The sequence below is a fragment of the Bos mutus genome, chromosome 10 (assembly GCF_027580195.1).
Source record: "Bos mutus isolate GX-2022 chromosome 10, NWIPB_WYAK_1.1, whole genome shotgun sequence".
Lineage (NCBI taxonomy): Eukaryota > Metazoa > Chordata > Mammalia > Artiodactyla > Bovidae > Bos > Bos mutus.
In genome coordinates, this window is record NC_091626.1 from 85,849,185 (window position 1) to 85,870,626 (window position 21,442).

The window sequence follows — 21,442 nt, forward strand, 5'->3', positions numbered from 1 at the left end:
CAGATATATAAGATGTACCTGACTATCTTCATGACCTTTACCCTAACTGCCGTCTCTGAACAAGGAGGCAGGCGACTTGCGAGCAGCATCCAGAGCTGGGTGAGGGAGGAAACGCCAGGTGTAGTCGGGCAGGCCTCCGCGGGCCGGGTCTGCTTCCCTGCAGCCGGGATGCGGACCCCAGGCAAAGGACAGCAATGAGGCGGAAGGCGGTGTGTCCAGGTAGCTCCAGGAAAGGACGGGGGGAAAGGGAGCGGAGTCTGAGCGGAGGTGGGTAGCTTTGAACCTGGCCTCTACACTGAGCAGGGCAGGGCGGAGGAGAACTGGGGAGGCCCAGGAATGGGCGGGAGAGGATAGGCGGGTGACGGGAGGAATTGAGGAAGAGGGCCAGAGACTCGGACGCTCAAGTCATCAGTGGGTTCCTTGCTTGAGGACTTCTGAGGCGGGGACCTTCCTCGGGATGCCGAGGCTCGGGACGTGGCCCGGGAGGAGGCAGGAGCCGTGGGTCCTGTCCATGCTCCGCGAGCCCCCGGAACGTTCTCCTGGCTTTGCGCACCCATCCTCCGGAACCCGGGTGCTTCTTCCCTCGCAGCGCGGACCCACGGCCAGTTCAGACGATTTCCCTTGGTTTCCCCGTGCTTCTTCTCGGGAGGTTCAGGGACGTCTGTCCAGCCTAGGGTGTCTGTAGCTCGTGACCGGTCGTAGGCATGAACTCCCAGCCTCCTTGCCCCAGGGGGCACTGGATCTGGGGGTGGAGGACCGTAATTTGTGCTGCAGACTCCCTCCCCAGGGCTCAGGCAGGGGTGGGGTGGGGGCTCATCTGCAATTGCACACGGGCTGGGCTTCTTTCCCTCATTTTTCCTCTTTCCCCACTCCCCTGGAGGCTCTTCTAGAAGCACCGCTTAAATAAATTGCTGACAAGTCAATCTGTATCTCTGAGTCTGCTTCTGGGGAACCTGACTTAAGTCAGTGATTGAGGTGGACGGCAGATGGTAAGTGTTGCTGAAATCAGGGAAAAGGGAGGCGTGCATATTGGGTAGGTTCTCTGTGGGGCCCTGAAAATCATTCAGGAGGGACGTTTCTGGCGGTCCAGTGGTTAAGACTTCACCTTCCAATGCGAGGGATGCGGGGTTTGATCCCTGGTTGGGGAGGTAAGATCCCACGTGACTCGCAGCCCCAAATCCAAAACATAAAGGCAGAAGCAGTGTTGTAACAAATTCAATAAAGATTTTAAACATTGAAAAAAAAAAGAAAAATATGAAACCATTCAGGAGGAAAGTAGGACCTGGATGGTGGAAGGCTTCAGAAAGCAAGGAGGGAAGTCAGGTCTGCCACTGGCGGCACAAAGAGGGGCCAGAGGCGCGTGGGTCTCAGAGGAACCGGGGCGTTGGCAGGAGTGGTGCCGTGTTGGTTTTCGGGGACAGCCTGGCCCCGAGACTGTGGGCGGCGGGGACTGAGCCACCTCCACCTGAAGGCCACTCTTCGAGTGCACTGTCCTCAGGGGAGGCCCACGTGTCAGGGAAGAACATGGAGGAAGCAGGGAAGGTCTTCAGTTTTGTAGCAGCCAGTCCTGCAATATCTGTGGACAGGTTTGGAATGGGAGAGGAAGGGAAGGTTGGTTCAGAGCAGAGGAAACGAGAGCAGAAGAGAGATCAAAGCTACTCAGCGGAAGAACAAAGCTACAGGGAGCCTTCGCCGGCTTTGCGCGTCTCAAAAAAGCTGATCCCTTCAACTTCCTAGGGGATGATGGCTTGGCAGCTTGGCCACAGAGTGTGGAGTTTGTACTGTTCCTGGCACAGAGTTGGCATGTGCTGGCTGAAAAAGTGAGTGAAGGACACACCAAGGTTCTAAATACCTCTTCCTTTTTCGTCACTGTGAAACATTAGCACACGTACTACTTCAATGGATCTTATGCTCTGATGAATATGAAAATTAGTGAGGTGCCTCTCGCTGCCTCTGTCACCGTCATGGGGTGGGATGCAATGAACTCCTATGGTGAGAGAATTAGGAATAGCATGGGCTATGGACTTCAGTCACAGAATCTTTCTCTCTGATGGATCAACACAATTTTTTTGGTTCTCCTTTCTACTGTGAATCTGTAAAAAGACTCGGTTAGGTGAATACAGCTGCTCAGGACCTGTGTGTTTGTGACTGCTGATGCTAACGGGGGTTACTGAGGTTGGAGGACTGCTTGTGTGGGGCGTGTAGGGCTGGTGAAGTAGCAGGGACCCTGAGGCTATGTGAAGAGTCAGGAGATTTTGTTAGAAATTGCAGGGATTTAAGAAGGAGCTGGGGCTTCCCAGATGGCCCCATGGTAAGAAACCCACTACCAGTGCAGGAGACATAAGAGACATGGGTTCGATCCCTGGCTCAGGATATATCCCCTGGAGTAGGAAATGGCAACCTACTCCAGTACTCTTGCCTAGAGAATCCTTTGGACAGAGGAGCCTGGCGGCCTACAGTCCATAGGGTTGCAAAGAGTCAGACGTGACTGAGGCAACTTAGCACGCACGCAACCAAAAAGGAGCTAGATTGGAATTTTAGAAGGATCATCCGGCTCCAGCCTGGTGGGGAGGGGTCCCCTGCAGAAAGCTGCAGGAGAGGTAACTGCTTTTGACGTGACACCTGGGAGAGGCAAACCGCTCTGAAGGAGTGGGTCCAGACAATAGGATTTAAAGCCCTTGGCCCAGGATAAAGGCGATATTTTGGGAACTGCAGCTGCTTATATTATTTTTAATCCTAAAGGGAGGGGAAAAACATCTTCCCTTTTAAAAGTGCTGTGAGTCAGTTGTAGTGAGGCGGATGAACCTAGAGGCTGCCATGCGGAGTGAAGCCAGAGAAAAACAAACATGGTGTATTAACACATATATATAGAATCTAGGAAAATGGTCCTGATGAACCTCTTTGCAGGGCAGGAAGAGAGACGCAGATGTAGAGAAGGGGCTTGTGAACACTGCAGGGGAAGGGGAGGGCGGGACGAATGGAGAGAGTAGCACTGACCTGTGTACCCGCCGTGCGCGAAGCAGAGCGCTCAAGGGGCGCTGCTGCCCAGCACAGGGGGCTCGGTGCCCTGGGGTGACCCGGGGGGTGGCGTGGGGGGCAGGGGGGTCGTGCACACTTATGACTGATGCATGTTGTATGGCAGGAACTAGCCTTGGAAAGCCATTATCCTCCAGTTAAAAAAAAACAAGTGCTGTAGCTAATTTAAATTGTGTGGGAAAAACTTAGGGCAGGAAACGAGTAACGCGTGTACTCAAGAAGCATTTTGGAACCAAAGAACCCCAGGCAGGGCTGTGCACCTTGCAGCCTTGACCGTGGAGTCAAGAGACCTGAGTCCATCTTGCCAACACGGCGGAGCCTGGGGTCTGTTGGGAGAACCAGCAGGTAGGCAGCCCTGGCTCTCAAATGATGAGCAGACTTGTGGGAGATGCCCAGGCTGGTCAGCTCAGCGTGTGCAGGAAATAGCTCAGGTTCTCAGCTCTTCGTGCTGTGAGGCTGAGTGAGAGTTCATTTCCCTGCAGAAATAAAGGCACCCTGCCTGCTACCAGAAGTAACCTATGATGCCCAGGAATTCTGGAACAGAGGCTTTGTTGAAAAGAGCTTCCTGGAAGCCAGGGAGAGAAGAATGGTCTATGAGAAGACCATTAATGAGCAGCAGGATAATGTATGTGACAGTAATCAGCTCATCGAACACATGCTGGCCGAGACATCTTGCAGGCCAGGCTTCGGCAATGGCGCTGGGAGGGGAATGGAATAACAGTGACCATTGTTCATATCAGGAAGCCGTGCCTTGGTGCTCCTCCTTTCCTCTCTGATTCTTTCTAGTTCTTCCTCTTGTTGTTCAGCCCCTCAGTCGTGTCCGTTTCTTTGTGACCCCATGGACTGCAGCACGCCAGGCTTCCCTGTCCATCACGATCTCCCAGAGCTTGCTCAAACTCATGTCCATTGACTCGGTGATGCCATGCAACCATCTCATCCTCTGTCGTCCCCTTCTCCTCCTGCCTTCAATCTTTCCCAGCATCAGGGTCTTTTCCAATGAGTTGGGTCTTCCCATCAGGTGGCCAAAGTATTGCACCTACAGCTTTAGCATCAGTCCTTCCAATGAGTCTTCAGGGTTGACTTCTTTTAGGATTGACTGGTTTGATCTCCTTGCTGTCCGAGGGACTCTCAAGAGTCTTCTCCAGCACCACAGTTCAAAAGCATCAATCATTTGGCTCTCAGCCTTCTTTATGGTCCAACTCTCACATCCGTACATGACGACTGGAGAAACTATAGCTTTGACTGTTTGAACCTTTGTCAGCAAAGTGATGTCTCTGCATTTTAGTATGCTGTCTAGGTTGGTCATAGCTTTTCTTTCAAGGAGCAACGTCTTTTAATTTCCTGGCTGCAGTCACCATCTGCAGTGGTTTTGGATTTTCTTTGGGGTTTTGATCTTCTTCCTCTGCTGTGTCTGACATGTCGCTCCCTCGAGCACCATCTTTGGTTCTCTTCTCATTCTGTGTCTCCCTCTGGACCATTGCATCCAGGTCTGTGGCTTCAATCCCACCTCTCTTCTCATCACTCTCAAACCTAGGCTTCCAGCTAGATTTTGCACCTGAGTTCCAGTCTCTTTAGCCTAATGTCTACTGGATATGGTAACCTGGATATGCCACAGAAGCTGCAGACCGAGGCTTCTGACTTTTCTGTGCCGGACAACACCACACTCTTAAAACCAGGTGCCTGGGTATTATCCTCAACCCTGCATCTCCACAATCTCTGTCAATCACTAGGACCCATAGATTTTACTTCCTTATCTCTGAGCCCTGCCTTCCATCCCTTCTGCTCCTGCCTGAGTTGAGGCCTCAATGCTAAAAGCCTCATTTTTCAGGCCTGTCTGCTGGTGAAGTTCCCTGACTTTGTGCTACTCCCTGGGCTTATAAATACAACCAGAGATTTGGAGAAGATCAGGAGAAAGCAATAGAATGAGAAAGACTAGAGATCTCTTCAAGAAAATTAGAGATACCAAGGGAACATTTCATGCAAAGATGGGTCCAATAAAGGACAGAAATGGTATGGACCTAACAGAAGCAGAAGATAGTAAGAAGAGGTGGCAAGAATACACAGAAGAACTGTACAAAAAAGATCTTCACGACCAAGATAATCACGATGGTGTGATCCCTCACCTAGAGCCAGACATCCTGGAATGTGAAGTCAAGTGGGCCTTAGGAAACATCACTATGAACAAAGCTAGTGGAGGTGATGGAATTCCAGTTGAGCTCTTTCAAATCCTAAAAGATGATGCTGTGAAAGTGATACACTTTATATGCCAGCAAATTTGGAAAACTCAGCAGTGGCCACAGGACTGGAAAAGGTCAGTTTTCATTCCAATCCCAAAGAAAGGCAATGCCAAAGAATGCTCTAACTATCACACAATTGCACTCATCTCACACACTAGTCAGAGAAGGCAATGGCACCCCACTCCAGTACTCTTGCCTGGAAAATCCCATGGATGGAGGAGCCTGGTGGGCTGCAGTCCATGAGGTCGCTAAGACTCGGACACAAGTGAGTGACTTCACTTTTTTCACTTTTCATTTTCATACATTGGAGAAGGAAATGGCAACCCACTCCAGTGTTTCTTGCCTGGAGAATCCCAGGGACAGGGGAGCCTGGTGGGCTGCCGTCTATGGGGTCACACAGGGTCGGACACGACTGAAGCAACTTAGCAGCAGCAGCACACTAGTAAAGAAATGCTCAAAATTCTCCAAGCCAGGCTTCAGCAATACGTGAACCGTGAACTTCCAGATGTTCAAGGTGGATTTAGAAAAGGCAGTGGAACCAGAGATAAAATTGCCAACATCCACTGGATCATCGAAAAAGCAAGAGAGTTCCAGAAAAGCATCTACTTCTGCTTTATTGACTATGCCAAAGCCTTTGACTATGTGGATCACAAGAAACTGTGGAAAATTCTGAAAGAGATGGGAATACCAGACCACTTTACCTGCCTCCTGAAAAATCTGTATGCAGGTCAAGAAGCAACAGTTAGAACTGGACATGGAACAACAGACTGGTTCCAAATCGGGAAAGGAGTACGTCAAGTCTGTATATTTTCACCCTGTTTATTTAACTTATATGCAGAGTACATAATGAGAAATGCTGGGCTGGATGAAGCACGAGCTGGAATCAAGATTGCTGGGAGAAATATCAATAACCTCAGACATGCAGATGGCACCACTCTTATGGCAGAAAGTGAAGAGAAACTAAAGAGCCTCTTGATGAAAGTAAAGAGGAGAGTGAACAAGTTGGCTTAAAGCTCAACATTCAGAAAACGAAGATCAAGGCATCTGGTCCCATCACTTCATGACAAATAGATGGGGAAACAATGGAAACAGTGGCAGACTTTATTTTTTTGAGCTCCAAAATCACTGCAGATGGTAACTGCAGCCATGAAAACGCTACAAAGATGCTTGCTTCTTGAAAGAAAGACTATGAACAACCTAGACAGCATATTAAAAAGCAGAGACATCACTTTGCTGACAAAGGTCCATCCAGTCAAAGCTATGGCTTTCCAGTAGTCATGTATGCATGTGGGAGTTGGACCATAAAGAAAGCTAAATGCTGAAGAATTGATGCCTTTGAACTGTGGTGTTGGAGAAGACTCTTGAGAGTCCCTGGGACTGCAAGGAGATCCAACCAGTCCATTCTAAAGGAAATCAGTCCTGAATATTCATTGGAAGGACTGATGCTGAAATTGAAACTCCAGTACTTTGGCCACCTCATTGAAAAAGACCCTGATGCTGGGCGAGATTGAAGGCGGGAGGAGAAGGGGACGACAGAGGATGAGAGGGTTGGATGGCATCACCAACTCAAGGGACGTGAGTTTGAGCAAGCTCAGGGAGTTGGTGATGGTCAGGGAAGCCTGGTGTGCTGCAGTCCCTGGGGTCGCAAAGAGTCGGATACGACTGAGCGACTCAACTGAACTGAACTGACTGGGGAGAAAGCATTTGCTTACTAGCCCTGAGAAGAAAGTCAGTGGTCTTTGAGCCCCAAATGAGTTCGGCAACCTTTGTTTTCTTCTCAGGCTGGGAGTGCACTACGGGGGCAGGGGTCAGTCTTTGAGTCCTGAAACCTGAATGTATGCTGTTTGATCCTAGTCAGAGGAGCCCCAGGAAGGCTGACTGGAGAGAAATTCTGCCTGCTTGGTACCAGAGAGGTGACTCACCAAGGGTGATTCATGGCATTCAACAGGATTTTTTTTTTTAACCCCAAAACATTTTGCATGCATGAGTAGAAGAGAACCTTCTAGCCCTTAGTGAACAAGAAAGCTCAGAACTGAGCATTTGGAGCACGGTGAAGTGAATTCCTTCTCTGTCTCCCTTATAGTTCCTCCCGTGGCAATTGAACAGACCGTGAAGAGCTCTCCTTGGACTACTTGCTTTCTGAGAACTTGAAAAACTTGACTCAGAATGTGTGTCTGTGGGAATACAACCACCACCACCACCAGTCGTACCAAATTCAACGCACTCCACGGTTAAACTTTCTTTTGGGCACGTGTGTGAACTTGATGTCATAAATGCTGGCGTAAGGCAGATTTATGGATGAATGGATGAATGAATTCAAGAATGAGCAAACTGTAACGTGGAGCCTTCCAGCTGTAGGCACGGTGCTAAACTCCACATTGAGATATAGAGAAAGTCTCAAGAGGAAGGGCATCTGTTTGTATTGGGGGCTGGGCAGTCAGGGAGGACTTCTTGGAGGTGGTGATGCATGAAGGGAGTTTTGCAGTGTGAGGAGCCTTTGGACAGATAAAGAGTGGGGGAGAGAAAGGGATCGAGAAGCAAGACCTGTTCCTCTGGGCTTGGCGTGCAGGGGCCTGGGTGCTGCTGGATTTGACTGGGGGAAAGGTTGTGTGTAGGTGTGGTAGCCAGAGTCCAGGGAGAGAGGCAAGCCCCAGGTCCCGGAAGGGAGTCTTCCTGCAAGCCACAGGGCCTGCATATTCTTCTGACGCTACGTGGTGCCTGGAGAGGAGCTTGGGTGTGCGGTGGGCGTGATTAGAGCCCCAACCCGGAGAGCGCCCCCTGGAGGACCGGAGGCTGCCGCTGGGATTCAGGTGAGAGGAGGCAGGGACGGAGCTGAGTCAGGGTGGCAGCGGATTCTTCCCTCCTTCTGCCTCCCCTTTTAGACCTTCTTCCCCTTGTCTTGGCTCCTGTCTCTAAAGGATCCCAGAAATGTCACAACACCTTGGTCCCTTCCATCTGATAACACAGCCTGGAGTTTTCAAGGAGGACTAGAAGGAGAGGGCAGTGATTAGACCTGAAGTGAGACCCTTGTCTGGGGCAGGGTTTTGGAGACATGGCTTGGTTCTTTAGTGTGTCTAGGCTGAGCATCACTGCCTTCTTTTTTTAAAAAATTTTTATTGGAGTATAGTTGACTTACAGCATTGTGTTCATTTCTGCTGCACAGCAAAGTGAATCAGCTTTACATATACATGTATCAACTTTTTCTTTCAGCTTTTTTCTCCATATGGGTCATTATGGAGCACTGAGCAGAGTTCCCTGTGCTCTAGAGTAGGTTCTTCTTAGTTATCTCTTTTATATGTAGCAGCATCTGTGCGTCAGGCCCCGTCTCCCAGTTTCTCCTCGTCCCCCTTCTTACCCCTGGTAATTATAAGTGTGTTTTCTACATCTGTACCTCTATTTCTGTTTTGCAGATAAGTTTGTTTGCACCCTTTTTAAAGACTCCACATATAGGTGATATCACATGGTATTTGTCTTTCTCTGTCTGATTGACTTCACTCAGTACGACAGTCTCTAGATCTATCGATGCTGCTGCAAATGGCATTATTTCATCCTTTCCTTATGACTAACAGTCCATTGCCTGTATGTGTATCTTCTTATCTTATCTCCATTCCTCTGCTGATGAATATGTAGGTTTCGTCCACATGTTGACTATTGTAAATAGCACTGCAATGAACATTGGGATGCATGGATCTTTTCACATGATGGTTTTCTCCACATGTATGTCCAGCAGTGGAATTGCTGGGTCGTATGGTAGTTCTATGCTTAGTTTTTTTAAGGACTCTCCGCACTGTTCTCCACAGTGGCTGTACCAACGTACACCCCCACAGCAGTGTAGGAGTATTTGCTCTTTGATTTTTTTGATGATGGCCATTGTGACTGGGGGGAGGTTACACCTCACTGTCATTTTGATCTGCATTTCTCTCGTAACTAGACTTTAAAATCAAGACTGTTAGAGTGATCACCGCTGCATTCTCATCAGGGCCAGCTGGATCATGTTTAAGGTGGGGCTGCCACGTGGGAACAGGAAAAGCCAGGTTTGGCTGCCAGGGTACTTGAGATTAGGGCAGCACACGCATCCTGTTGGCTCTTCTCAGAGGCAGGTCACCGGCTGCTGTGACGGCTTCTCCTCCTCTCTCCTCCCCGCTGCCCGTATCTCCCTTCTGGTGCAGCCAGGGAAGCCTTTTGGGGACTCGAGGCTCAGCTTTCCCCGGGGGCTCTTTGGAAGCTCTGAGCTGCCTGTGCTGGTGGCCCTGGAGCAGAGCCAGACCTGGCGGGGGTCGTGGTTGCAGAGGGGAAGCGGGTGTCCCCTGCCTGCCTGCGCGTGCTGCGGTCACAGCTGCACTTTGCGTGGGTCGCCAGGCACAGTGCTGCGGCCGCGTGACAGGGTGCCTCCCCGGCGGCTGCGTTTCTTTAACCCCGGGGGTACCACTTGGCCCAGGTGCTGTGGAAGGCTGCCCTGGGCTCAGGGGTCTGCAGCTGGACCCCTGCTCACCAGCTTGTGACAGCTAGTCAGCGTCACCTCTCCTGGCCTCAGTTCCGCAGCTGTCCGTGGGGGATAGATCGTGACCCTGCCCCACACAGGTTTTGTGAAGGTGCACTCAGTTCACGCGGGCATCAGTTCTCTGTCTGCTCTCCCATTAAATCTGAAAGCAAGGAGGTGTCTTATTCATTTATCCATCCCCAGTGCTGAGCGTGGGGCCCGGCAGACTCACGTGTTTGTCGACGACCTGTGAATGAATTATGCAGTAAAGTGTATGGGGCAAGGGGAAGCCTGAATAAGACAAAATTACTAAGAACTTGTTCAAACGAGGAGATTCCCACATGTGCCCCCGCATCCTCCCACAGTTAGGTTAAAAAGACGGAATGAGCTACCATTTGTGAGGAAACATTTTAATATGAAGATTAACTGAAGGGACATTGTCTTCCAACATTTTCTGTCTCATCAAGTCTTGACCGCACTTTTGTTGCCAAATCCCTTTCTGTTGAGGTGGTGACGTATGATTGGCGATTACTTTACATGTTAAGTGTTAGTGGCTCAGTTGTGTCTGACTCTTTGTGGCCCCGTGGCCTGTAGCCCACCAGGCTCCTCTGTCCTTGGGATTCTCCAGGCCAGAATACTGGAGTGGGTTGCCAGTTCCTTCTCCAGGGCATCTTCCCGACCCAGGCATTGAACCCGGGTCTCCTGCAAGTGGAAGCTTTACCACCGAGCCACCAGGGAGGCGTCCATTATTGACACATTTTAGATGAAAGTGCTTTTTCCAACTGGAATTTCTTTTAATTTTTTTTAACCTTCCAATTTTATTGAGCTATAATTGACATACAGAATGGTGTGGGTTTAAGGTACACAGCAAAATGATGTGACTTACATACATTATGAAGTGATTACCACAATAAGTTTAGTGAACATCCATCATCTCATGTAGATACAGCATTAAAGAAATAGAAAAAAAAAAAGGTTTTTTTTTTTTTTTCCATATGATGAGAACTCTTAGGATTTACTCTTTTGTGTGCAATATAGGGCAGCAACTCATTTTTTAATATTAATTTTGTTTTAGAATTATGTAAACTGTTTACATGTTTCAAAGTGAAGTCTCTGAAGTTTTTTTTTTTTTTTTTTACGTTTTCCCTGGAATTTCCTTTTTTCCTAGCTTTCTGTACATACACTCCAGAGGAGAACTGACTTTGAGGTCAGGTTATTCTAATTTTAATCCTGGCTCTGCCACTGTCTAGCCACCTGACCTGGACTCTGCTCTTTAAGCTGTCTGGGTCTCCGTTCCTTTGTCTGTGAAATGGGCATGCCTGATGACCGTGAGACATGCAGGCCCAGCTGCAGGCCTCCAGCAAGGGCCGGGATGCTCTCTGACACAGGCTGTGGGCCCGCCTCCCGTGGACCGCTTCCAGCCAAGGGTCAAGGCAGCAGGGACCCTAATGGAGATCTCTTCTCAGGATGCAGGACCCTGAGCATGGCTGACTTGGGCTCAAGAGCTCCTTGTCAGCCATGCTGAGCCTTCCTTAGGCCTCAGGTGGTCCAGAACTCCCTCGCCCACCCTCCTTCCCACTCTGCCTCAGTGGGATCAGACTCACAGTGTGTCTGCTGGCCCTCTTCGCCTCCTGACTGTGTTTCCCTTAATAAAATCCACATCCCTTTAATCCCCACCTGGCATCTGCTTCTGGGAGGACCTGGGTTCACATGAAGGGTGAGAGTACCACGTGTTGAGGACCAAATGGGACGATGTAAACAGAGTGTTCATTGGCGCGACGGGGGCAGAGCAAGCGTGCAGGAAGGGGCAGGGGCTCCTATCACCTGTGCCACCGCCACCGCCATCACCCACATCTGGCCAGCTCTGCTTCTTTGGTGGCCAGCTCACAAGGCAACTTAGAGCGAGAACAGCTGTGGTTTCTGAGCAGAACAGATGGGTTAGTCACAACATCCTTTGTGGGTGTGTTTATATATATAGTCCGGGGCTTCCCAGGTGGCACTAGTGGGAAAGAACCCACCTGCCAACGCTGCAGACATGAGATGCGGGTTTGAGCCCTGGGTTGGGAAGATCCCCTGGAGGAGGGCATGGCAACCCACTCCACTACTCTTTCCTGGAGAATCCCAAGGACAGAGGAGCCTGGTGGGCTACAGTGCACGGGGTCACAAAGAGTCAGACACGACTGAAGTGACTTAGCACGCACACATATGTAGTCCATAGTCAAGGCTGTGGTTTTCCAGTGGTCACGTGTGGATGTGAGAGCTGGACCATAAAGAAGGCTGAGCACCGAAGAATTGAAGCTTTTGAACTGTGGTGCTGGAGAAGACTCTTGAGAGTCCCTTGGACTGCAAGGAGATCCAACCAGTCCATCCTAAAGGAGATCAGTCCTGAATATTCACTGGAAGGACTGATGCTGAAGCTGAAACTTCAATACTTTGACCACCTGATGTGAAGAGCTGACTCATTGGAAAAGACCCTGATGCTGGGAGGGATTGGGGGCAGAAGGAAGGGGACGACAGAGGATGAGATGGTTGGATGGCATCACCGACTTGATGGACATGAGTTTGAACAAATTCTGGGAGATGGTGGTGGACAGGAAAGTCTGGTGTGCTGCAATTCATGGGTTGGACACGCAGAGTTGGACATGACTGAGTGACTGAACAACAGCAACAGTCTTTCCAACTCAAGGTCTTTAGCTTAATCATATCTGCAAAGTTCCTTTTGCTATGTAAAGTAATGTATTCATTGCTCCCAGGGATGAGAACAGGGGCATCTTTGGGGGCTATTATTTTACTGACCACACAACAAGCAGGGGAGAAATAGAGGAGGTGCTTCAAGAAGTGATATTGTTACCACCCAAATGTTGGCTTTCTCTGCCCATCAGTGCTGAATAAAAATTACTGATACAGAATTTGGAAGAAATAGAAAGATGACTTTAGTCCTCAGCTGGCAGAGGGGGAAACACATCAGGCTAGTGCCTCAGGAACTGTGACCCCATCCTGGGGGAACTGAGACACTGTATGTAGTCTGAGTCATGGTTTCAGGGAAAATGACAAGGCTCAAAGTAATGAAGGTCTTACCTTCTTCTTGTGTGTGTGCCAAGTTGCTTTAGTCACGTCTGACTCTTGCAGCCCCATGGACTGTAGCCCACCAGGCTCCTCTGTCCACAATTCTCCAGGCAAGAACAATGGAGTGGGTTGCCCTGCCTTCCTCCAGGGGATCTTCCCAACCAAGGGATCAAACTCACATCTCTTGTGGCTCCCGAATTGCAGGCAGATTATTTACTGCTGAGCCACCAGGGAAGCCCCTTCTTCTTCTCCTTGCTTTGTTTAAAAAATCATAGCTGGCGTCAGCTAATTGGGTTCATTTGTCTCTGGTTTATTGTCCTGCGGCCTTCTTTCTGAAACGCAGAAAGCTACAAAGAGTGGTCTGCGAAGGGAGCACAGTGAAGGCACAGGATGTAATCAGCATGGAGTTAAATGGTGTTAGGTGCAGGATGTAGCTCAAAGCAGAGTTAGGTTAGCTTTGAGGAGAGCCAACTTAGTTATAGACGACAGATTAGGAACAAAGTAAAATCTAGGAGTGAAGAGGCCTATTCTCTTTATTTTCTTTGTCCTCAATAAAGGGAAAGAAAAGAAAGAAAATCTCATTTCTGAAAGCAAAACTCATTCCTCTTTCTTCCTTTTCACTGCAACAATATGGAACACCAGACTTACAGCCCAGGAGGTGGGTGAAAGTGGAAGCAAGGAGGTCACTGGTGAGGCGTTTGGATTGGGCCAAGCAGGGTGTGACAGTGGCCTGGGTGAGGCTGTGGCCACGGCGATGGTGAGAGGTGCCAGGCACTGAGATACACAGGGGCCACGGGGATGGTGAGAGGTGTCAGGCACTGAGATACAGTGAGGGGGACGAGTGAATGGGAGATGAGGGCGAAAAGGAAAGAAAGCGGCCCCGGACAAGGCTAGGCGTCTCTGTGGCAACAAGGGCAGGTGCAAATCTGAGTGTAATGTCTTTAGGGAAGGTTGCCTGTGTGCTAATTTGCTTAGGTCATGTTGCACTCTTTGCGACCCCATGGACTGCAGCCCACCAGGCCCCTCTGTCCAAGGGATTTCCCAGGCAAGGATACTGGAGTGGGTTGCCATTTCCTATGCCAGGGGATCTTCCTGACCCAGGGATCAAAGCAGCATCTCTCGCATCTCCTGCCTTGGCAGGTGGATTCGTTACCGCTGGGCCACCTGAGAAGCCCCTCATTTAAGACCAGTGTCACCTTATTGATTTTCTATCTATATGATCTGTATATCAATGTAGGTTAGAGTACCCTACTATTAGAGTATTGTCAATTTCTCTTGTTATGTGCATTAATATTTGCTTTATGTATTTATATGCTCTTGTAGCGGGTACATGTATGTTCATGAGTGTAATATCCTCTTCTTGTATTGATTCGTTTATCATCATGTAATGCCCTTCCTTGCCTTTTCCTATGACTTTGTTTTAAAGTCTATTTTGTCTGATATGGGTATTGTTACCTCTACGTTCTTGTTGTTACCATTAGCATGGCATTTTTTTCTTTCATTCCCTCACTTTCAGTCTCTGTCTGTCTTTAGTTCTGCAGTAAGTCTCTTGTAAGCAGCTTATAAATAGGTCTTGTTTTCTTATCCGGTCAGTCACCCTGTATCTTTCAACTGGAGCATTTAGTTCTTGGACATTTACAGTGACGATGTGTATGTACTCATTGCCATTTTATTGCTTTCTTTCTGGTTGTTTTGATAGTTCTTTCTTGTTCTTTTAGCTCCCTTGCTTGTTTGATGATTTTCTTTCCTGGCATGCTTGTGTTCTTTTCTCTCTTGTTTTTGTGTATTGTAAGTTTTGCCTTGTGGTTACCATGGGATTCTTATATGTTGACCTGCAACTGTGTCTATTAGTTTTAAACAGGTAGTCCTTTAAGTTCAAACACATCCAAAAAAATCTACATGTTCACTTCTCTTTCACACATTTTTTTTGTTTTTGATGTAATATTTTGCATTTTCATGTTTATCCCTCTGCTGATTATTGTAGCTATACTTGATTTTCCAGCGTTTTTTGTCCTTTAATCTTCATACTCGCTTACTTAAGTGGTTGATCCTCACACTTTATTATGTACTTTTCTTTACTAATGAGATTTTTTCCCCCTTTATCTATAGATACTTCTTCTTGTAGTCTTTTCTTTTCTGCTTAGAGAAGACCCTTTAACCTTCCTTTTAGGGTTGATTTAGTATTGATGAACTCTTTAAGTTTTTGCTTAACCAAGAAGTTCTTTGTCTCTCCTTCAATTCTAATTGATAATCTTGCTGGGCAGAGTGTTCTAGGTTGCAGGCTTTTCCCTCCCTGCACTTTGAATATGCCACAACACCCCCTTCTTTCCTACAAAGTTTCTGCAGAAAAATCAGCTGATAGCCTTCTGGGGGATCCCTTGTGTATGACTGCTTTTTTTTTCTTGCTGTCTTTAGAATTCTCTCAGTTTTGTTATTTTAATTATATCTTGGTGTCTGTCTGTTTGGGCTCATCTTGTTGGAGACCCTCTGTTCTTCCTGCAGTTGGATGTATGTTTCCTTCTTTAGATTTGGAAAGTTCTCAGTCAGAATTTCTCACAATGTGTTTTCAGCCCCCTTCTCCCTGTCTCTTCCCCTCCTGGGCCCTTTATGATGTGAACGTTGGTTATCCTAGGGATCTCTCACTCTGCTCTCCTTAGAGTGCACTTTCCTTCCGGCGGTTCCGGGTGACTCCCGCTCTTCTGTCTTCCAGATCCCTCATGCGTTTCTCTGTGCCACCCAGTCTGCTGCTAAGTCCTTCTCGCGTGTTTTTATTTCAGTTATTGTTTTCTTTGGTTCTGAGTGGTTCCTTTTCACATTTTGTCGTTCCCTATTAAAATTCTCACTGCGCTTATCTATTTTTTCCCCTAATTCAGTTAGTATTCTTATTACTTATCTTTGAATTTTTCATTTGGTAAATCATTTATTTTGGTTTCAGTAATTATTTTTTCAGGGGTTTTTCTCTGGCTCTTCCAGCGGAGACAAGCTCCCCCTCTCACTTTCCTTATCTCTCTCTATCTTCATGAAATTAGGGAAGGTAGTTCTCTGTTGCCCCTTGTGTTGCAGCATTCCTGTTTGATCTGTGTCTGCCCCGTGGCTTGGGTGGAAGAGCCGGATGTGATGAGAACACAAGTGACATCTTTCCTCGGGTTGTGCCTCCTACCAAGGCAGTAGCTGGGAGTGGAGACGGAGGGGCTGGGCCAGAACAGGTGTGCCCTGGGGCTCCTGTGCCGAGTGCCATCATCACTCTATGGTGGGCGGGGGGCAGGGTCAGCCTCCAGGTTCTTAAAGCGGAATCTCTGAGGGCTGAGCTTCCAAGCCAGCTCGGCTCGCTTCAAGTGTGCGCTCTCTCCCTCCTCGCACTGGCACCCTCACTCCGGGGGAGCGAGAGGGGCTGTCCCAGGCACTTGGTGAGGGCTGGGGTACAGCCTGTGGGGGTCCGGCTGACGTCAGGGGTCTGGATGTGACCTGCGTCAGTGAGAGCAATGGCTGCCTCTGCCCTGCTCAGGTGCTGCTTCATGTTTGAGCCGCCTCGGTGTCTCACAGCTGAGGTCCTCCTCATAGCAGCTCCCATCCCACCGTGGAGCTGTGACGTGAGACGGGGGGGCTGGAATGTTCCCCCGGCTCAGGCTGGCACACACACTGAAGTAGATGTGGTAGGCCAGTTGGCCAGCTGGCCCCTCTCCGCCCTGCTTTGGGAAGGAGCCAGCAGCAGTGCGCTCCTCTTGAGTGCAGTCCCAGCTTCCCACGGCTTCCTGTTAGTCCCGCCAGCCCTCCAGGGGAGCTCATTTTTTTTTTTGTAGAACTCCAGAGGTAGAGCCCCCACTATGGGGTTTGAACCACTCACTTCCCAGGGAGAGTCTTCTCCCAGTTTAATCTCCATTCTCCTCTGAGCCCCCTCCCAGGGGCACAGCTCATAGGGGAGTGAGCTCCATGTCCTCCTCCTATTCCTCCATCTTGATCTGAGAGGTGCTGTGTTTGAGTTTGGACCCTTCTCCCGTATAGGAAGCTCACCCTTCTGTTGTGACCATAGACCTCAAGAAAAGAACTTTTAAACTTGCCAGATGCTCATATCTTCTGTACACTTGGTATCACCTAGCCCTCAGTGCTTGGACAAATCTGCTGGGTATCCTTTTCCTACTTATTTCCTGTCCAGATTGAACAGTGCACTTCTTTTTAAAATATGGTGGTTTGTTGTCTATCTTGAAAGTGAAAGTCGCTTAGTCGTGTCCGACTCTTTGCAACCCCATGGACTATACAGTCCGTAGAATTCTCCAGGCAAGAATACTGGAGTGGGTAGCTGTTTCCTTCACCAGGGGATCTTCCCAATTCAGGGATCACACCCAGATCGCCCGTGATGCAGGTGGATTCTTTACCAGCTGAGCCACAAGGGAAGCCCAAGAACACTGGAGAGGGTAGCCTATCCGTCTCTAGCAGATCTTCCTCACACAGGAATCGAACTGGGGTCTCCTGCGTTTCAGGCAGATTCTTTATCAACTGAGCTATCAGGGAAGCCCTAGTCTATCTCACACATTGCTTAACAAGAAAACTGAGGCAGGAGCTGAATGATAAATAACAGACATGGCTTTCAGATTTGGACCCTTGTAGAGAAATATACACATTTCAGACTCAGTTATTATTATTATTGAAAACTGGAACCCCTGGTGCTCAGCTTTTATTCAAGCAGACACCTAGCAACTGGTTGAATTCCCTCACTGGGGGCTTGGGGAACCCATGTTGAGCCCTCCCATTTGACAGCCGGCTTGAAAGATGTCTGCGCGGTGACATGGTGTAGGGTGTGTGTTTATAAACGAACTCTCTTCTCCCTCTCGCCCGCCCCGTTTCCCAGTGGCCGTTCCTGCAGCAGCGCCCCCGGCGTGCCCGCCCAAGGCCGCCGCTAACGGGGCTCCGCTGGCGCCTCGCCTCGCCGTGTCCTCCCGAGCCGCGGTCGTAGCCAGGATGGAAGGCGCGGCCCAGGGGGGCCTGCAGACCGTCATGAAGTGGAAGACGGTGGTTGCCATCTTCGTGGTCGTGGTGGTCTACCTCGTCACGGGTGGTCTCGTCTTCCGGGCGTTGGAGCAGCCCTTTGAGAGCAGCCAAAAGAACACTATCGCCTTGGAGAAGGCGGAATTCCTGCGGGATCATATCTGTGTGAGCCCCCAGGAGCTGGAGACGCTGATCCAGGTGAGCAGGGAGGGAGTCTGCCATCGCCTCGCCCGCGGGGGGAAAGGGCGGCCTGGACGTCTGTCTTTCTGGCTCACTGAGCCTTGCCTTTGGTCGAGATGCTTCTGGAGGTGAGGGGGGACCTCTCTGGGAGGTGATGTTTGAGTGGAGACCTGTGACAGGGTGCGGGAGAGGGGTCCCCCAGAGCACACAGCAGCAGGCTGCGTTCTGCATCACCTGCTCTGGGATGCGGTGCTCAGCGGCTGCAGCAGGCTGAGGGCTTTGGATTGCCAAGTTCAAGGCCACTTATGTAGGCTGATTAACCGTTACATCTGTGTGAGGTGCTGGGTAAGAGGGTGGCCTGGAAGTCAGAGAAAGAATTTTAAGCAAGTAGGAGTGTCTTAACCTGTCCCAGGTGAGTGAGAATGGAGCAGAGAAAAGGCCACCAGAAGTGGGGTGGGGAGGCCGCGAGAGACTTGGAGAGGCTTTGGTGGCTTTGTAAGGATGAAGAAGTAAGGACGTCTATGACAGCGATGAGCAAGACGCTGTTTCGCAAATCCACTGTGTGTCAGGCACCGTGCTGGGGCCTCTCTGTACTTTGGATAGGAAGGAAAAAATATTCAAAAAAGAAACGGAGGTGGAGAACTTTGGCCTCCTGCCTGCCAGGCAGAGGATGCAGAGGTGGGGTGGTGTTGGCAGGGGCGAAGTGAGGCTGGAAGGGAGTGTGGGGAACAAGGAGTCATCTAAGGCGGTATGGTGGGGGGGCGGGGCGGGGGGAGAGAAACAGGAGGCTTGAGAAGCACCTCAGGCGGAGAGGACCGAGTCCCAGGAAGAGGACAAGGGGGCCGCTGAGAGCCCAGTTGGAGGGCTTCACCGCAGAGGTGACAGAGGGTGAAGCTTCTGAGCTGAGGTTTGGTTTCCAATCTGCACATCCTCCTGAACCATGAGGCGTGGTGGCTGGGGTTTGGTTTCTAACCTGCACACCCTCCTGAACCATGAGGCGTGCTGGTGGAGGGTGGTGACACAGAAGCAAGGGAGAGCCCCGTTTTTCTGGAGGTTCTCAAGTTTGGAAGGCAGAGGGGTGGAGGAGACAGCTTTCACGGTTCCTTTTGGCCCTGGTGTGACCCACATTAAGTTCTAATGGTAGGAGAATGCTGGAGTGTGTAGCCTATCCCTTCTCTAGCAGATCTTCCCAACCCAGGAATCGAACTGGGGTCTCCTGCATTGAAGACGGATTCTTTACCAACTGAGCTACCTGTGAACCCCAAGAGAAAAACGAAATCATATATCAGTGCACGTGGGCTTCCCAGGCAGCTCAGTGATAAAGAATCCACTTGCCAATGCAGGAGTTGCAAGAGACATAGGTTTGATCCCTGGGTTGGGAGGATCTCCCAGAGGAGGAAATGGCAACCCACGCCAGTATTCTTGCCTGGGAAATCCCATGGACAGAGGAGTCTGGCTGGCTACAGTCCATGGGGTCACGAAGAGTCGGATACAACTTAGCGACTGAGCATGAGCAGCATTTTAATGCATGTATGTAGAATCTATTAATAGAAAAATGGTACAGATGAAGCTAGTTCCAGGTTATGAATAGAGATGCAGACACAGCAGTGGGGGGCTGGCAGTGGGGGAGGAAGAGGAGAGGGGGACAGAGTGGGAGGTTAGGATTGACATGCATGTACTACTATGTGTAAAATCAATGTGGGAAGCTGCTCTATAACACAGGGAGCTCAACTCGGGGCTCTGTGATGCCCTAGAGGGGTGGGGTGGGGGGCAGTTGGGCGTATATATGCGTATAACGGAAACTGACACAGCATTGTAAAGCAAGTATAATCCAATAACACATTCTAATGGTTACTACACATCAGCTTGCTATGAGTCACAAGTCTGGGCCAGCTTCTTTCTTTATCTATTTTCAGCTCCACTGACAGGTAGGGGAATTCTGGGGCCACTTATGATCTGACCCCTTTATTGTCATTATATTCTTTTCTTTGTTAGTATATAATCTTTTAAATGTTTCTCTAATCTGACTTGGTGGTGGTGGTTTAGTCCCTAAGTTGTGTCCGACTCTTGCTAATCCACATCTCCTATATTGGTAGGCTGATTCTTTACCACTGAGCCACCTCAGACTTGACTCTTAAGTTTAATAGAAATATACATTTTCCTTCTGGGACTGCATATGACTTCATGCTATGTCCCACAATTTTTATTAAAAAAAATAAAACCTTACAATTTAAAAAGATAAGGGCAGTGTTTCTTACCACTCTTTCTTAGATGGACTTGTCTTTTTTTTCTCCTTTCATGGGAACATACAAACAGTTTTGTGATGGTGAGAGTGTTGTGCTAATCTGTTTAGCACAGGTTTAAGGCTCATATTGATGTAAAGAATGGAGGACATAATTCTGGAGTAATTTTAAGTAAGGGATTATACATGTTGCATTGATGTGTAATGAGACCCTTTGTATTTAGTTGCCGTATATGTAATAATCTAATAGGAGGCCTGGATTGAATCTGGACTCATGCCTGAATTTTCCTTCCTTAGACAGTGAGACACTGGGGAAAGGGATCATGTCTTATTATCTTTGCATCCACATGTAGCCTCTGCATGGCTTTGCATCTAATTATTACCCAAGAGAGAGACGCTTTTGGAATGAGATATCAAAGGAAATCTCTAACAGTGGTGACGCCACGAGGTATCTGAGCTTATTCATGCGTTCCTTTATTAACTCAGTAGTTCCCTATTGTCCGCTCTTTGGTTTTTTCCTTTATGAAAGAATTCAGAGGCTAGAATGAAGGACAGGATGACAGAGGTAGTTCTGGTGTTGCCGTTAAGACCCATCCTTTGACTTCAAAAGTTCCTCTGTGAAATGAGGGGTGTGTGTGTGTGTGCCCATGAGATCATTTTTATAACAACTTAAAAATCTACCCTTTGTTAGGTATCCATTGTGAGTTAGGCACCTTCTATCCATCAATTCATTTAATCTCTCCAATAACATTCTAAGTTGGTACTACTCTACGCATTTCACAGGTAAAGAAACTGATGCTAAAAGAGGTTGAATACCTTTCCAACCATCAATGTGGCAGAGCTGAGATTCAAAGTGAGGTTTACCTGACTCTTCCTTGCCTCACCCGATGAGTATTTAGCCCTTTAAGTAGTTCTTGCTTGATCATTAGCTTCAGTTCAGTTGCTCAGTCGTGTCCGACTGTTTGCGACCCCATGAATCGCAGCACGCCAGGCCTCCCTGTCCATCACCAACTCTCGGAGTTCACCCAGACTCACGTCCATTGAGTCAGTGATGCCATCCAGCCATCTCATCCTCTGTCGTCCCCTTCTCCTCCTGCCCCCAATCCCTCCCAGCATCAGAGTCTTTTCCAATGAGTCAACTCTTTGCATGAGGTGGCCAAAGTACTGGAGTTTCAGCCTCAGCATCGTTAGCTTAATTCTCTCTTAAATATTTGCTTC

General features: G+C 49.0%; 1 protein-coding gene across 3 annotated transcripts in view; it reads left to right on the plus strand.

Annotated features, from left to right (window-relative positions):
* Positions 1–21,442, plus strand: part of KCNK10 (potassium two pore domain channel subfamily K member 10) — a 164,530-nt gene that overhangs the window by 56,148 nt on the left and 86,940 nt on the right. For all 3 annotated transcript variants that reach the window (XM_070378415.1, XM_070378414.1, XM_070378416.1), the window contains exon 2: positions 17,666–18,000. In XM_070378415.1, coding sequence (XP_070234516.1) covers positions 17,666–18,000 — 335 coding nt within the window. The remainder of the gene's footprint in view (positions 1–17,665; positions 18,001–21,442) is intronic.